Genomic DNA, 18,386 nt, shown 5'->3' with positions numbered 1-18,386 from the left:
TACCGATCAAATCAGAGGAAAGTGAGCTCAATCATGAAAGGTGCTTCACATCCACTCAATCATTACTTCTCAATCTATCGTTCTTGGCATAAGACTCCGTCCCACTCCAACCCACCTTTCCCATTATAGAAATTCATTAATACCCGCCTCTATCCACAAATTCAATTCACAAGCTCAACGCTAATCAAGCTTCTGTTTTCAGCGTAATGATGATACTGATGTACTAATATCCCGGAAAGTTTCATAATAATAATTATCATCATTATCATCATATAATGATAATAAAAGCAGTAATGATAAGTATTCTGGACGAATCAAACTTTTGTAAATGATTTATTAAATCGGCAGGATACATTTATACCCGAGTAATTTATTTGTTTCTTTGTTTTGCCTTGTTCATGCATGTCTATTATCTTACTGTAATTATACCAGTGGAAAATCTTGTAGACTGTATATTCAGATGACTTGACTCAAGTCAGGGGTTATTCCACCAGACTAGACTAGGTATACTTGTTAATCTTGGACATGGAAGATCATGACTGACCACACAGGGATTGATTATACCTCTGTGACAATAAAAAAAACACCCCCCTCCATACTAAATTTCTAACATTCAGTCCATTAAGACTTTGAAATATGGTAATTTTACTATCATTGGTGGCTGTTGAGTCCAAATACCAAGGTACATGAAGTTGGCATAATGACTAAGGTTACCACAGTTGTAACTCTTTATGAAATCGGCCCTGTCCCTCAAACACTGTTTTACCTTTTTTAGAATATCTGCTGCCAGTGTCATGAAAGCCTGTTCGACGTTGATGTTAGCCTTAGCACTTGTTTCTAGGAATTTGATTCCATTCTCCTTCGCAATCTGTATAATCAAGAAATAAATGATCAAGACAAGGTTTTACCTCTACATGTAGTGTACAGTACACATTTCAACAATGCGATACAGAGTAACATTACTTTCAGGAATGCGATGTTTACCATTTCATGTAATTTCCATAAATATAGTCACAACAGTTGATATAATATAAACTGATTTGTTTTCAAACACTACTACAGACCTTCATGTTTATAATTTCGTGGAGCTCAATAAATCGCTCTCCTTATTTTTTGAGGAGCTCAATTGAGCTCCTCAGAATTGCTCTCCGTGAGGAGCTCAAATCAATTCATTACAATACATGTATGATAAATTGTAGATTTTTCTTAACATTGTATATATGCAATAGCTGTGTTAGCTATTAATTAATCTGTGGTGAAACTAGGCCTGGGTCATGTCAATACGTTTACAAGATGTCGTACACGCTCCTGCTAAAAAAAAAAAAAAAAAAAAAAAAAAAAAATTGCTAAAATTTCACATTTTACATCTTTAAATCCATGAAATGGCCTTCTTTTTTCCATAATTCCTTGAAATTACTTTGATTTAGTTGAAAACTATCAGAAAAATGAAGGATAATTCACCACTTTCCCGACACTGATTTGAACTCACCTCGGTAAATATTGTAGTCCCACATGTAGACTTCCATGGTGTTGCCATGAAAATCTACATATGGGACTACATGGGACTGCAATATTTACCGAGATTAAATTAAAATCAGAGTCGGGAAAGAGATGAATATTCTTCATTTTTCTGATAGATTTCAACTAAATCAAATTCATTTCAATGAATTATGGAAAAAATAAGGCTATTTCATGGATTTGAAGATGTGAAATGTGAAATTTTAGGATTTTTTGTTTTTTTTTGAAGAGCGCGATTTTTTGCTCTCCTTATTTTTTTTAAGGAGCACGGTAGGAGCGCCGGCGCGATCACGCTCCTCAAAAATGAAGGTCTGCTACTAGCCTAAACTATATCACTAAACTATTTAACTCATTATGAAATAACCTTCATGTCATTGGAGAAAAAAAGAGAAAAACTACTCCTCCAGAGTCAACCTGTATTAATCATTGATGAAGGTGATAACAAGCTAAGCTAACAATGTGTACGTATGTGTGCTGTATTACTTTTAACCATGACAATATTGAACAGAAAATCAGAACTTGTATCTTTTCATCATAGTTTTTGGCTTCATTACACATACCTACACACATGTCTCAATGTATACCGTTTTTGTTTTTTTAACACTACCTTCATGTTGTCCAGTGTGTATCTTGAAGATTAAATGATAACAGTAAAAATGCAATGTCATACCATGCCCGTTTGATCATGAACAGCTCCAATTTGTACATGCATACATGTACGTATCATGGTTTATATAAAATGTAAATAATGGTCAAGCCCTGTCCATGCACAAAACAGAGGCCATTTCTTTTAATAGCATTAAAAAGCATTACAATCACAGGTATACAATGGAGATGTTTCATTCAGTTTTTGCTTTGTCAATTCATGCAAGAGTTCATGATGTTCAAAATTTGGGAATGAGCAGATAAAAAAAACCTTTCTAAGATTTTCCATAAAATAATAATGAAAAGTTGCATTATTTCCACCCCATATTTCTAGTAATTCATAATAAAGATGGTGAATTCATGAACAAAAAATGTGATGAAATATCACTTACATACATGTAAGCTGTGAACACCCTGATTGCTATAAAACTCTTCAAACAGTTCAGATATCAGAGTCAATAAGCCAGTTCGTAGTTCCTTTCTGCGCATGATCAAAAGATTCTACGCATGATCAGAAGGTCATTTGTACTAAAGTGACATGGCGCTTTAAAATCTAATGAGATAAGCACCAACTTTGATGTCTTGATTATTCATATATTCTTTTGAATTGTCGTTTTCATTTACATCCACAGAAAACAACAATGCTTCCACGAACGATTGGTATTTCACAGTTTGTCAAGTACATTGTGCAACATGCTATCATATGCATTCAAAGTAGGAATGCAACAAATACCTTCATTAAGTGTTCATTGGTGTGCTATTCTAGTCACCTGGTCTATTCAATTTCTTCATCCTGCTATGTAAGGCAAGCTTACGTAATATCTTGCTTTGCAATCTGCCTATCATGATGAAAGAAATGAAAGGTCATTTGACCAAAATTGCACATGAAGTAACTACGAACTGGTCTATTATTTCATCCTTCTCACTGGTGCCAGCCATCATCGCCCAACTGGGTGACGCGTGTTGCCACTGACAGATGGATTGACACTGGGGATAGACTTGTGTGTCCCTCTATAGACTTGGGAAATGATAATTTCCCTCAAAGAGGGGTCAGACTGGACTGGACTACATGTACATTTACATGTACATGTATTCTAATAATGTACCCCTCTTTTTAATTTCTTATCCTACTCCTTCTCCCCCTCCTAATCCTTATTATCTCGCTCCTCCTCCTCCTTCTCCTCTTCCTACTTACCGTCTCTCCCCTATCCTTGTTGATCATTCTCTTGTCATCCATGTCACATTTGTTGCCTAGTAACATCTTCTCTACATCTTCATTTGCATGCTGTCAATTTAAATCAGAGATAAAAAGAAACTTTATTTACATGCACATGTGTATCTGTGCTAATGAAGTACATTTCTGGTGAATCTGCTTGTTTTTATTTATTTATTTATCATTTATCTCTTCAAACATAATTAATCATGATTAAAAGATCAGTGAGAAAACTCTTTTACATCACGGTCCTGGCATTAAAAACATCAAGATTTTCCAGAAGTGAACTAAGGTTTACATTTCAGTAAAAAATAGGGTTAGACTATTAAGGCATGATTCAGGATTAGTCTCCGGACTTTGAACAATGTTCCAGGTTCAAATCCTACTGCAGAACTCATGTCTTCTGCCACTCTCCGACCTGGGCACCGTAACACACAGGTTAGCGATTAATCGCTACATGAAATGACCAATCAAAATCCTTGTTGCATGCGCAAGTAGACTTACTATGAACCAGTCAGAATTTTTCTTTTAAATTAGCGATCAATCGCTAACCTTTGTGTTACAGGACCCAGGTGTAGTACCATCCTCTTTCGTGAAAATTGGAGTTCTCTTCAGGAATTCAGACTCCTATCAGACAATATAATGTTACCACTATTCATACAGCTTTTTAGCTGCCATAATTTCTTAAATTTGCAATCTACATGTGTACAAGGTTCTGAAGTCATCACTGCATGATTGACATCTGAATGGTTATGACTTCCCCATGAACGCACATATGACTTTAACAGCCTAATAACAACAGTACATTTACGATACTTACTTCTTGTATGTTTCTTAGCCATTTGGCTATGTTGTCGAAGGTTTTTTCTTGCGTGATGTCATAGACTAACATGATCCCCATAGCCCCTCTGTAGTATGATGTGGTAATTGTGTGAAACCGCTCCTGACCGGCGGTGTCCCATATTTGTAATTTGATCTTCTTACCATTGAGTTCTACTGTTTTAATCTTGAAATCGATACCTGGAATAGAAAAAAAAGAATACAAAAAATTAGAACAAAATTGTAACTGTAAACATTTTTATTTTTGTATGTGCTGTGTATTGCACCTGGTACTTATTGTTACTACTAGGCCTGAAGCAAAAGTCACATTTTCTTTACCAGTGACCATCGGTGAGATTGGAATAGTGAAATAAAGTAATACAAAAGAAATTCATCACATGCCTCGCTTTACATGTACAGCAACATCAATAGGTGGTTTCAGACCGCCTCGAAGTTCGCCAGTTCCAGGTATTCTCTGATCGGGAAATTTACCCCGATCAGAAAATACCAGGTATTTTGGTAATGTGAAAGCAAATTACGGGAACTTTTAGCCCAGCGTGTCGTTGGGCGCGGGAGCTGTGGATGACTGCTGGGCTAGTGATTTTGAATCTCGCGCCTTGCCTGCTTATCAGACCATACTGCGCATGCTCGTAACTTCAGGAACTTATCCCGAAGGGTATGTTTCAGGGCGGTGTGAATGCAGGAATAATTAACGGGTATTTTTCAGCCTAAAAAAGTTCTCGTAATTTAACGGGGATTCTTGTGATCGAGGCGGTTTGAAACCACCTACTGTGGGCTGAGCAGTGACAGAGCCCCACTGCCCCAGGCCAACAGTCAGTGTAAACACTGAGAAGGCCAAATATGTTGCTGATTTGGACACATCAAAGAGTGAGCTGTAAATAGCAGGGTGCTACATAAGCACTTGCCCAGGGCAAGTAAAAGTAAAAGTTGGGAAGTGTTTTGAAGCAAAGACCAAAACTACTTGCCTGAATTGAGCAAGCAAAATTCTCAGTTGAATGACCAAAATAAGGGTCAATATGATATGATATTGACCCTAATTTTGGTCATGACAGGCAAGATAAAATCAACTTTCTAAAAACAAATGCAAGAACAAGGTAGATCAGTTCATGTCAAAAGAGAAAAAGGTCAATTGCTTCTAAAACCGCAAAACTTTCTTTGAAGAGGTAAAACTTTTTTAAGGATTTTTTTGGGCAAGTGAAAGATATTTGGGCAAGTGTATTCCAACTATTTAAAAATCTACTTGCCTGACTGGGCAAGTGCTTCTAAAAAGTTATGTACATGTAGCACCCTGAATTAGCAAGGCCGGAACGCAATTGTTTTTTCCTAAATTTACAGTATATGTACTTCCAGGCATTAGAATAGGGTTTATTCCCCCAAAGACTGCACCTCATGAATATTCATAAACATGAATTGTTCTGAAAGCTACTGCATATTGCACCAACTCAAGCAGCTCTTCAACATGACACAGTCAGTGGCTAGATTGCAGGTTTGAATATACATGTATATATGGGGAAAAACTTTTTTTGAAGAATGTCTCTTTTATCCCCCCCCCCCCCCCCCCGCAAGATTAGGCAAGACTGTGCTTTTGATGACATTCTACACATGTATGTATACATAGAGTTTAGTGGACCTCAGCCACACCCTTTGTACGTACACGTGTATGTAATGACCTGCACCTGCAGATAGTTAACATAAAAAGCAAACATCTCATGATTAATGAAGATTTCATTAGTGATGGGTGTATCAAAACAAAAAATTAGCATTCCTTCTTTACTTCTCATTTGAAAATTCATTGAATATACACATGCATGTATGGTGCTTTTTTCAAAATGAAATTCATATTGTACAAACAGAATTTCCATTTTACATACAATCAAGTTTGAAATTAAATTGTAGGTTTTTCAAAAGACAGAAGGGACCATTTTTTGGGACGGAAAATCACCGTCCCCTACATGTACCCACCTGTACAAGTTGAAGGTTTCACAAATTGTTTGCAATTTGTCATATTTTCAACTGGTAAAAGAGAGTAAAGGTTTGGCTACACATAAAAAAACAACCGAAGTGGCCATGCCATATTGTAAAGTCTAATATTTAAAGAAGGGTGCCTATATTTGCACTGCTGGATAACAATATGATAAGGGAAAATAACTATACATTTGAATATGATAATTTACTTTGGCAAACAATAGTGTTTTTAAAATTGATGGCCTGTGCAAATTAAACCAACATTTACTGTACACTGTACAATCCTATCCTTGCATTGTGACCACACTCTTCAAATTTGGGAAGTTTCACAAGTATTAAAAAAGAAAAATCTTACATCATAAACAGCATGTATGTACATGCACATGTACGAGTCCGCTGTTCAAGTGAATTTACCTGTATGTGCAAAACTGTAGTTTCTGTTCCACATATACATGTAGGTATATGGTTAAATTTGTTTCCTCTTTATTAAAGTTTACTATACTATGCTAAGGCTAGGCACCTATTTATGTGTTTTATTTTCAGTGCAAATTGTAATTTAGAAAAGCAGTTACCATTAAAATATTACTGTACATACATTTACACTACATCTACATGTAGGCCTACTGCGGTCTATTGAGTAATTTCCTTGTTGTGTACACATAATTATTGTTCATTCAAATTTGAGGGGTTTATTTATATTAGCCAATGATTATATAAAAAGGGCAAGGACAGCTTTGTATTTCAGTGCATTAACTGAATAGATGCACAATAGGCATTGTAAACCTACATTGTATGCAGTTATTAAAATTATAGCCGAATCTATACAAATTTCTCTTGTGTACACAAGTACACGACTTTGTAAAGTACAAACCCCTTTCTTCTACTAATCTTGTACATGTACGTGTAGATGTAGGAAATACTGTAGATTTTTTTTGTAGTGTGATTTTTTTTAATATGTATTTCACCACAGACTTTAATGTTCAATTGAACAATTGAATGCTACAGGTGAGTTGGTATAAAATATATGTTGTTTCTATTTTTAATGTATTGACAATTGCACATTGGTCAGTTTTGTGGTTGTTCTTTTTTGTTTTAATTCTTAAAAGTGGCACATACATGCAAGTGCAACCACAATAATACACTAGGTTAAGTAGTGACATCTTGGGGTTATTCCAAACTTGAAATACCAGGGGCACACTACAGTACATCATTCTCTGTGCAATGTGTGATCGTTAACTCTTAGCCTTACCAATAGTGGTTTGATAGTCTCTATACGGGGACGCCCTCCCGGTCGAGAAGATGGTGATGAGGGCAGTCTTGCCCACGAAGCTGTCACCTATCACCAACACCTTGAAGATGTAGTCGTAAACGTCTCCCGACGGCATCCATGAACGCCGCAACGAGCTCTCGATCACTATCTTATCAAGGTAATTCCCATTTTCCATTTGGTATGCTTCCTAGCTAGCCCAGTAAGGTGAACCACACCATGGTCAAAGTGATAGTTCTCAATCCATTTCACACTCTCCGGTCAGTTTCAAAAGCTTTGACAGGTAATCCTGGCTAACAATAACTTCCTTAAAAGTTGGTGAATTGTGTTCCTCTGACAATGGAAATCCTCTTATGTCCACGTTACTCAAGTCCATGAATACCTCATACTCGTTAAGGTAGGGTAGGTCCTATATTCCAGTCATTTCTATAAACATAGGTGGTTGTTATTTCCAATGTGGGTACTTGAGAAGTGCTTTGTCTGAATTCTATTAAAACTATGGTCTACCTACAAATCAGTAAAGAAAAACCAGTTGAATAGACTGCCAAGAAAGTGTGAGCAATGTCTGCAGCAGCTATCAATGCCGATGCATGAATGAGAGAAACACCTGAAATGACTGCCGAGTGATCAAGAAAGACATAAAATTGTATCATTCAAATATTCTGGGTTGATAAACTAACATGAAAAGAAGCATATGGGGTTCGTGATAGCGGCTTGTTCGTGGGTATTAAAGGCACCGATGACATGTGAAGAGGATGTAGCTCTCTTTACTGCTAAGTCACGTACTGTACAGATCCATATGAGACTGGTTACAGAATTACAGTAGCCTGTACATGTACATGTATATGGAGCTCCAATGTGTAATTTACAGAAGCAATCTCTCCAAACAAGTTGAAATCCGAGAATTTTAATGATCAACCACACAAACATAAATCAACAGGGTGAAAGTTGTCATGCCATTGCCATCCTTTTCTCACCCAAACTTGGCCACAAAGAGGGATCACATTCAAGAGGGATGGGTGTCACTCCAATGAAAGTACAATGTAGTTGGCTCAACACAGATGCAAATCAGATCATGAATCCTTTCTGACAGGTATGTAGCTTTTGGTGATTGAGAGAATCATGTGTAGTATTAAAGTCCATGAGAGAATAAACTCTTTGGTCTAACAACTCCAGTATAGTTATCGGAATACTCAACATGAAAAAGCCCATGTAAAGTGCCTTTATCCCTGCTCAACAGGTAATGCATGCCTCAGTGAACCACACAACCCACCACTGGGAACCCTGTTTCAAAGAGCAAAAGGTCACGTCATTCAGACCACAAAAAGTAAAGCCCTGGAATTTGAATTCCAAATTTGAGAACAAACAGGGGCTGGAATTTCGTAACAGACTATGCATGGGACTGAATTGGAGTGTGAAGGCCTACTTAATTTCGCATGGAAGATGGAAGACTATACATGTACATGAGGAGCCCCCAATCCCCGTTTCCTGGTGGGTGTTTCATAAAAAAATGTTTGTACCTAAGAGCAACTTTAAGACCGACTGGTAATCCTTTCTTGTGGTAAATGGTATACACAAAAATATTAATTGGCAATGGTTTTGGTGCATAAGAAAGGTTCGCTAGTCTTTCATAAAGTCGCTCAATAACTTACAAATAGCTTTATGAAATACCCCTCTGCTTGACTGCTTCCCGAATTTCCCCAGAGTAATTATTTAGGAAAACCATAATTACTATCCAGTATTTTTCACACTTCAAGTTGAGCTCATTTTGCAACCAAAAAAAATTAAAGAAAGAAATAATAGGACAACATTGGACACTGATTGATTCAGAAAAAGCAATTATTTGTATTAGGAATGGACACATGCATGTACATGATGTGTAAGGACATGGAAGAATGTTCAGCCAAACCCCAACTACACTTTGTACTGTACCAAGGATGGAGGTCGAGGGAAGGGAATCATTGGTACTAAAACTGCAGCTTCATGCAAAGTGTGCATGTACATGTATATGTATTTCAGTTTTTACTTTTATGAATGGGTTCTAATATGAAGAGGCAACTCCACATGACACTTGCATCAAGTTCCTATCCAAGACATGACCTTTGACCTAGACCAAGGAAGAACCCAGTGGGAGGGATGACCCAAACTGGATATGTACAAACAATTTGAATAATAATCGCGTTCAAAATAAAAATCAGGTTTAAAAAGTTCCTGTGAATTTATTTGTTTGTTCAAATAAAAGCCAGAAAATTCCATCCCATCTAGAGGATAATAAGGGGGGGGGGGGGGGGGGCAAGGAAACATTGTTCAAGCAGAAATTCAATTTTGTAATGTAGGCGTGTGTATGTTTAGGCCTATATTTAATATGTTTTCTTGTTATGCCGCCTTCAATGATCATTGCAGGTCAGCATGTGTGTTCATAATAAACAGTTTCAGTCATGAGTTCAGTCATGAGTTCACATGGTATGAAGAGGGATTTGTAATGTCCAAGTGATCAGAAATAAAATTTAGTTTTACAAGTTAAATCCACTGTACACAGAAACATGTGTATGGAACATAAAGCAAGGGGGATCGAAGAGTATCTGTCTGAAGAGCCAATTAAGTCACATGACTGAATTCCCTCCATGTTGACATGGCCTAGATCATGCAAATTGAAGGCTTTGTACATACATAAATATGTAGCAAATGTGATGACCCCATTCATGCTCCAAAGATTCAATATAGACTTTTGTTCTCAAATCTCCTAGAAACATGGGTATGCAATAAAATGCAGCTCCTCAAAAAAAAAAAGGGGAACATACAGTAGAAAAAAAGAGGGATTGTAAAGTGACTCCATAGTATGCAACATTCATCTTTTGAATCAAATTCAGAACTTTGCAATCAAAACATTATGTAACAATATGACATTGCAGTGCCTGTACACCAAAGATCCTGTGACCAAACCGGGAGGGGGGGGGGCACTCACAGATATTGGTGGTACAGGAATGTGCCACTTTGATGAACCCCTTTTTCAGATCTTATTTTTTTTCTATAGATATTAAATGACAAAAATTTCATTCAGAAGCCACTCCACCCCACTCACAAGACCCCCGTTATAGTCCAGGATAGAAGATGCGTAACCTTGTTTTTTATATATACAATATTCTTTTATGGTTTCTTGTCAGTTCGAGGGTGCTGATTACGAATCTGAATGATGCCACTCGTGTAACCTTGAGCATTTTCCGCAAATTGGCAAAATCCAATATGGCCGCCAAAATATGCAAATTACCCATAAAAATCCAAAAAATTTCCGCACATTAGCTACGAAATGCATGAAATTGTGTGGCAGGAGTGAGATACTCTCTGAAAAAATAATTTTTGACAAAATATTTATTTTGCTGATATTCAAAATGGCCGCCATAGTCCAATGTATACTCTATTATGTACAATATAAATAGGGAAAACTAGCTTTCACAAAAGTGAGCACTAAACCGCAAAAAATCGCGATGTATGAACGAAGTGATTTATGGAAATCATTATTTCTAACGAGATATATCATTTATTATATCATAAATGGGAAGATTTCTGTACTTTGATATCTAAAATGGCCGCCACTGGCCCAAACAGTATTGCGTACAATGGCAATGGGGCCAAAAAAATCACAAGAGTGATCACTAAAATACATATTATTACGATTAAACGAGTGGAATACTGACTAAAATCACAATTGTTAATGAAATATATTATTAATATGCCATGTATGTGATGAATGTTGTATTTTGATATTCAAAATGGCTGCTAAAGGCCCTAAATGCAGGGTGACCAGATTTCACAAAATGAAATACGGGACAATCAACAAAAAAGATACACAATGTTAGACATGTGAAAAATATAAAGAATTGAAAGGGAGGGTAAACGAAATAATGAAGGAGAGAAAGAAAAGACAAAAGAAAAGAGATGAAGAAGAAAGGAAAAATGAACTGAAGGGGAAAATGAAAAGAAAAACATTAAAGAAAATTAGAATAAAAGAAGGATGAAAGAAAGAATAAAAGAGAGAAAGAAGGTTTTCGTCATTCTTTGAAATGAATATAGAAAGACAAAAAAAGAAAGGAAGGGAAGATGAATAGATGTGTGAAAGACAAAATAAAGAAGAGAAAGGAAAAAAGAAAGTGAGAAAAAAGGGGAGGAAAGAAAGAATGAAGGAAAGAAATATTTTCCTTCATTCTTTGGAAGAAAGAAACAAAGAAAGAAGAAAATAGGAAGGGAGGAAGGAAGGGAAAGAAATAAGGGAAAAGAATTGGAGGGAAAAATAAAATAAAGAATGAAAGAAAGGAGGAAAGAGAGGGAGGAAAGAATGAAGAGATGAGAGAATGACAAAAAGAGAAAATAATGGAAGGAGAGAACGAAAAAGGGGAGAGGAAGTGAGAAGGAAGCAAAGAAAAGTTTAAGGAAAGAAAGAATGAATAAATTCAGGAAATAAGAAATGGAAATTTGATAAAGAATAGTAACAGAAAGAAGGAAAGAAAGACAAATGAACAGAGAGAGAAAAAGGTTCAGGAAAAAAAGATCGGAAATAAAGATAGATGGAACAAAAAAGGGCAAGCAGGAGGGATATAAGGATGAACAAAGAATGATACAAAAGAAAGAAAGAGGAAAAAAGTTCAAACTTCAAGCAAACAAAAAAATCAAGTCATCTAACAAAAATCATAATGAAGTTTGGTGTTTTTTAATATATTTTCAGAATTTTGAAAAACTAAAATTATTTAGAAATGAGTAAAATTTTAAAGTGAAACATTGTCAAACTTAAAAATTAGATGAAACAGCGGCATCATACACAACAAGACTCAAAACGAAAGCTAAAACAACAAGATCTAGTTATGAAAACTAAATAATTTGTTCCACCGATTACATCTCCAAATTATCTCTGCTTCGTCATCTGTTGGTTATTTGATGAAAAAATTCACCACTTTTAAATGCATTAACTACATTTTGTTCAATATTCTTAAATACGGGACAAAAAGGCGTCCCGGGAAGGGTTTGTCGGGATGCCGGGACAAAGGAGCAAAATACGGGACAATCCCGGGAAATACGGGACGTCTGGTCACCCTGCCTAAAGGTATTATGCACAATGGGGAAAGAGGGGCAAAGAAATTACAAGAGTGATCACTAAAATGGGATAGGGGAAGGCGGGGTAAGTTGTGACAGTTTTTGCTTTTTGCATGTTAGAATAGATATGATTAATAATCTTGTCGAAATAAGTACCTTGCCTTGAAATCTAATTCTTCTGAAATATTTTCCACCTATATATAACTTTCTATCCCCACACTGGAAGTCATCGTGACCTTTGAAAAAAACGATGTCAAATGGCTCAACTTGCCCCATATATGGGGTAAGTTTGAGCCACCTTCTGGGGTAAGTTGAGCCACAAAAACTATGTACAAAATGTATGAGGGGAGAACCAGCATGTCAATTTTTTGTTCAAAGTCTTTTCACTTGCTAATTCTATATAAATACTAGCATCCTTTAAAAGGAAAAGAGCAGTCATGTAAATTTGCTCCTTTCAGCCAGCATTTCAATCAATTTTTATGGTTTGTTTGTTTTTTAAGATACATTACCATAGGAATTACCATGGCTCAACTTGCCCCATGCTGTTTGGCTCAACTTACCCCAGTCCGAACTTAGTGCGATAATTTTGTATCCACACATTTATTATGCATCCATCATATAAAAGACTATGACAAGAATGAAGATCCATACCTGGACTAATAATGTTGTTATCATGTCTTATTATATTTAAAGACGTGTGTGTTTATAAAGCACTTATCTATTTCACACTCTTTTTTACTTTTTTGGCTGAACTTCATATTTTTCCCTCTAAAAAACTACTTTTTGTTTCAAAGTTGGAAACAATGTGGTGGGGTTAGGGGTTATGCTATGGGTCATCAATACATGACAACACCACAATGTGTGACTCATTCATTATCGGCCTGGGGGTGGTGGCTCAACTTGCCCCTATGCTCAACTTACCCCGCCTTCCCCTACTGTTTCAAAACAAATTTTCTAACGAAATATATCATTCAGATTTAAAGTTTGTGTTAAATACTGTATTTTTTACTTTCAAAATGGCCGCCACAGACATTAACAATATTATGCACAATGCAAAGTGGGAAACCAATATGATTACCATAAATTAGTGATCTATGAGTAGAATATTGCCTGAAAGCATAATTTCTATAAAGAGAAATCATTTAATCTGCCAGTTAGGTGATAAATACTGTTATTGGAAAGTCAAAATGGATGCTACATGCCCTTACGATATTATGCACAATGTGAATGAGAACAAATTATTTCAACAGAAATTGGCTTTGCTCAGCCAAATGGTGATGTATGAGTGAAATATCGTCTGAAAACATGATTTATAACAAAATATATCAACTCTTATGTAATTTAGGTGATAAATACTGTATTTCAACATTCGTTTAATCTCGTTTAATCTTAATAATATGCATTTCAGTGATCACTCTTGTGAATTGTTTGGCCCCCATTGCCATTGTACGCAATACTATTTGGGCCAGTGGCGGCCATTTTAGATATCAAAATACAGAAATGTTCCCATTTATGACATAATAAATGATACATCTCGTTAGTAATGATGATTTGCATATATTACTTCGTTCATACATCGCGATTTTTTGAGGCTTAGTGCTCATTTTTGTGAAAATTAGTTTTCTCTATTCATATTGTACATACATGTAATAGAGTATAAAATGGACTATGGCAGCCATTTTGAATATCAGGAAAATAAATATTTTGTCAAAAATTATTTTTTCAGAGTGTATTTTACTCCTGCCACACGCTTTCATGCATTCCATAGCCAATGTGCGGACAATTTTAGGATTTCATGGGTAATTTGCATATTTTGGCAGCCATATTGGATTTTGCCAATTTGCGGAAAATGCTCAAGGTTACACAAGTGGCATCATCCAGATTCGTAGTCAGCACCCTCGAATTGACAAAAAACCATAAAAAAATATTGTATATATAAAAAAACAAGGTTTGGTCAAGTTTCTATGGGGCCTATCCTGGACTATTACGGAACATTGAGCAGTTTCCATACCAAAATTGTCCACAGCGAGCACCACATACCGCTTCACAACTCCCTCCAAAGTAGCAGAGCAGCATCTCCATGCATAGCACCCGCATATACATACAGTATCGTATGCATCATACCTACAGCACCGCGATCCCGTTCTGTAGACCCCGTTTTTCACACCGCCCAGTATTCATTTCTGTCCCAAGAACCCGTATTTTACCATTCAGTTCCTCAGACCCCCCCCCCCCCCGTTTAGGGTTTCGTGCATGAGACACACCCCATCAAAATATTATTTGAGTGCCCCCCCCCCTCCCCCCACGAGATCAAACCCTTGACTACTTATGTACATGTACATGTATGCATGCCTCCTCTATACGATAGACCTACATGTACAGAGCATTGGGTTGCGTCCAGAGCTATGAAATGTAAATATGCACAATGACAAGACAAGAATGAGCAAATTAATCATCATCTGCCCATACCACTGTCCAAACACATTGGCCTATAAACCATAAAACCATCAAGGGAATACAATTGTTGATCAGGGCCCCTTTTACAAAAGGAGTTTCGATTGATCCAATCAACCACAACAATATAAGGCCAGTAACATCAACCTCTAAAATAATAATTATTCAAATTATTTTCTTGATATGATGTACATGTATACATTCACTGTTTTCTTGACAATTCAGTATGTTTCTCTTTGTTTTCAAAGGACATACCTAGTGCCAATTTCCAAAAGAAAAAAAATATGACATTAATGGATTTCCATACTTGAGGTTGATCGGTTCAATCGTAATCCTTTGTAAGACAGGGGCCCAGATGATACCAACTCAGTGACCAGTCGAATGTAACCAAGCCCATCCCAAGTAAGCAAACATGCTCGATAAATTTGAAATCTTTCAGATCTCACATCACACATACATACGTGTTATGTAGTAGGCCTGTATGCAGAGCACTTGCTCATACATGTACAGCTCTGTAATTCCAACTTTATATAATAACTGTAGGTATGGAAGCATGAATTCATACAAAAGGTGCGGTTGCAAATTTTGGAAAATTGGTCTTTGGCTGCCAGCAGTGAAGGGTGGTGAAGTGGAAGAATATGGGCACAAATTAGCCACATGAATACCGGTAGTGTATACATTGTACATGAGATATTCAGAATACAGCACAAATCATTCATTCCTAATATTCTGAAGGCAATCTGGCCCAATAATTGATTGATCTTTAATAATCAGGGCTGTGACAAAAAAAATTATTAAAACTAAAGAGAAGAGAAGAAAATATAAAACCAAGAACAAAAAAAGAACAAAACATGTCAAGTTCTTCAAGGGTACTCCTACATGTACTCCTCCTACATAATACACATTTACATGTAGGGCCTACAGAGAGAGAAAAATGCCTCTAAAACATGGAGGCTTACAAACAAAACAACTCAATCCCAAATTCCACAATAACGTGAACAGAACACTCCCATTAACACTCGATTGTTGATTTCCACAAATATTCAAACTAAACAGAGATTTTTTCTGCAAAAATGCAATGTAGCGTCCTGCTACATGTACACTATGATTAAAGATCCAAAATGTGTTCTCAAAGAAGATGCTGTAAAAGCATTGTGGCTTTGATTCCAAACAATGTTTCAACCAACACAAAATCTGCAGTAGTTCAATTTCAACCATCCAACATGGATTCAAGCTGATTCCGAAAGGTAAAGCTTTGAAACAAGTCTCCTGATAAAATTCCTGATAGATCCAGGTATACTGGGTGTAGGATTTCCTCCAATTGACGTGAATAAACTTCAAGAATCGAGAATCATACATGTACATGCGCCTGCGATGACATCACCTCCTTGCACCCATTATATAATGCTCCCAAACAATACATACTACTAGGGCACATGGGTAGATGAAAGAAATATCACACGAGACAATACCCAGCTGAAATTCTCTTTCAATAAAGGTTACATAACCCCAGTGTATTCACCAACAGAAGAATCATAAAGTCAAAGAAGTCCTGTAGCTTCATACAATAGCCAATATTGATTAAGAACTGCACAATGCTTGTCTTTTCTGTGATATGGATTTTCCTCAAAACAAAAACATTTTACTTGGTATAGCAAAGGCAATTTTTTTTATTGTAAACAAACAAGAATTCAGTCTACACTGAATGCATAAGTATAGGCCTATGTATATAGAAAAATATTATATTTATTCTGGGCACTTTTTAAAACATTTTTTTTCATTGTTGGTAGCGATATGCAGTGATCTTTATTTTCTTTTTTTTTGGGGGGGGGTTGTTTTTGTTTATTGTTTTTTGGAAGGGGGATATTCAAATACCGTACTGCAAACTTGCAATGTATAATGTACACACTTACCCAAGGAAGCACTTTGCATCTTCAAAAGTCAATATTTTGTACTCGTTATGTTACATGTACATGTATGTTTTTTTTTTTTTTTGGGGGGGGGGGTGCGGGCCTCATGCAATGCATAAAATTAATATTAAAGAGGATGAAAACAAGTAAACCGTATTCCAACAGATACGTGAAATTCAACTATATGTACCCTGGTTACTTGTACAGATGTGAGAATCAAATTAAAATCTACATGTACATGTACAGAGTAACTTTAATGATCACACAAATTGTAATTTGGTATACATCTATGTACATGTAAAGTAACAGGTTTTTATTACTTTCTTATCAATCAAAATTACTAGAAAATGATCAAGATAAGAATACAAATTAGGACCTATTACCTGCAAAGTCAAATACATGAAATGAACGCAAAGTACAGAGTACATTTAAAACCTGCAATTTAACAATGAATTCATGTAAATGCACATGTGTTTGCAGACTGGATTCACAATATAATTTAAGTGCCCTCAAGGAGCCCTCATAATTAAACTTGTCTGGCGCCCTCTCTCTCAATATACAAGACAGTTTATTCAGAGACCATGCAGTTTGTAAGCAAAGGTTTTGTGCACGAGGAAATCTAGTCTAAACCAGAATCATTGTGCATACTTTCTATTTTAATACCTGACTGCCTGGATAGAAAATGCTGAACCACAGTAAACCTCAAGTGTGTTTTGCATACATGTACTGTATATCACAATTTGAAGAAAAGGGAAATGGATAAAGGCAATTCCATGAAAAACATTACTTTTCCTCAATTTCATGAGTCTGTATTAAAGGAAAAGTCCACCCCAATGAAAAAAATTGATTTTAATAAAAAGATAAAAATCAAACAAGCATAACGCTGAAAATTTCATCAAAATGGGATGTACACTGTAAAAAAGAGAAAATTACTTAGTTATATATATTATATATTAATTAAAATAAAAAGTTACATGCACATCCTGGACGGTCTGGAATGAGGTGACTGATGATGTCATCCACTCACTATTTCTTTTCTATTCTATACATGAGAAAATTTGAAAATTTCATATTTCATGTATGAAATATTCCAATTTTCTCTTCATTGTCAAGTGAAACAACGATTAATTCCTCTGTGGACATGTGGAAATAGTATTGTTTGATACTATGGTTCAGTCAAGTTGGTCCTTATTGTCTAATCTGTTTTAAAAATAGAAAATATTGTAAAAACAAAAGAAATACTGAGTAAGGGGTATTGATCATCGTCTGTCTCATGTCACTGAGTTGTACATACAGTGTATCACCGTTTTGTAGAAAAAATAGGTGAAACTTTTGTTAGTTTACATGTACATCTGATTTTGATAAAATTTTCATTTTTATGGTACATGTAGTTTGAGTTTTCTCTGTTTATTCAAATCATATTTCTCGAGATTAAACAAGACTGTACCTGATTTTAAGAAGATTAAGAAGGTAATAAACTTATTATTTA

At 35.8% G+C, this 18,386-nt stretch overlaps 1 protein-coding gene across 4 annotated transcripts in view; it reads right to left on the bottom strand.

Moving 5' to 3' along the window:
- LOC121430744 (ras-related protein Rab-10-like) overlaps positions 1 to 18,386 on the bottom strand; it is a 32,626-nt gene that overhangs the window by 3,252 nt on the left and 10,988 nt on the right. The window contains exons 1-5 of one of the 4 annotated variants that reach the window (XM_041628119.1): positions 16,345 to 16,413; positions 7,431 to 7,955; positions 4,197 to 4,396; positions 3,359 to 3,448; positions 767 to 868 (exon numbers count right to left, since the gene is read on the bottom strand). In XM_041628119.1, the coding sequence (XP_041484053.1) occupies positions 767 to 868; positions 3,359 to 3,448; positions 4,197 to 4,396; positions 7,431 to 7,626 (588 nt within the window). In that variant the 5' untranslated portion in view covers positions 7,627 to 7,955; positions 16,345 to 16,413. Of the gene's footprint in view, positions 1 to 766; positions 869 to 3,358; positions 3,449 to 4,196; positions 4,397 to 7,430; positions 8,231 to 16,174; positions 16,320 to 16,344; positions 16,414 to 18,386 lie in introns of those variants that run through there. The other 3 variants (XM_041628120.1, XM_041628118.1, XM_041628121.1) reach the window with 3 other exon arrangements.

Source organism: Lytechinus variegatus, chromosome 17 (genome assembly GCF_018143015.1).
Source record: "Lytechinus variegatus isolate NC3 chromosome 17, Lvar_3.0, whole genome shotgun sequence".
NCBI classification, from domain to species: domain Eukaryota; kingdom Metazoa; phylum Echinodermata; class Echinoidea; order Temnopleuroida; family Toxopneustidae; genus Lytechinus; species Lytechinus variegatus.
This window is presented reverse-complemented; position numbering and strand designations above follow the sequence as displayed.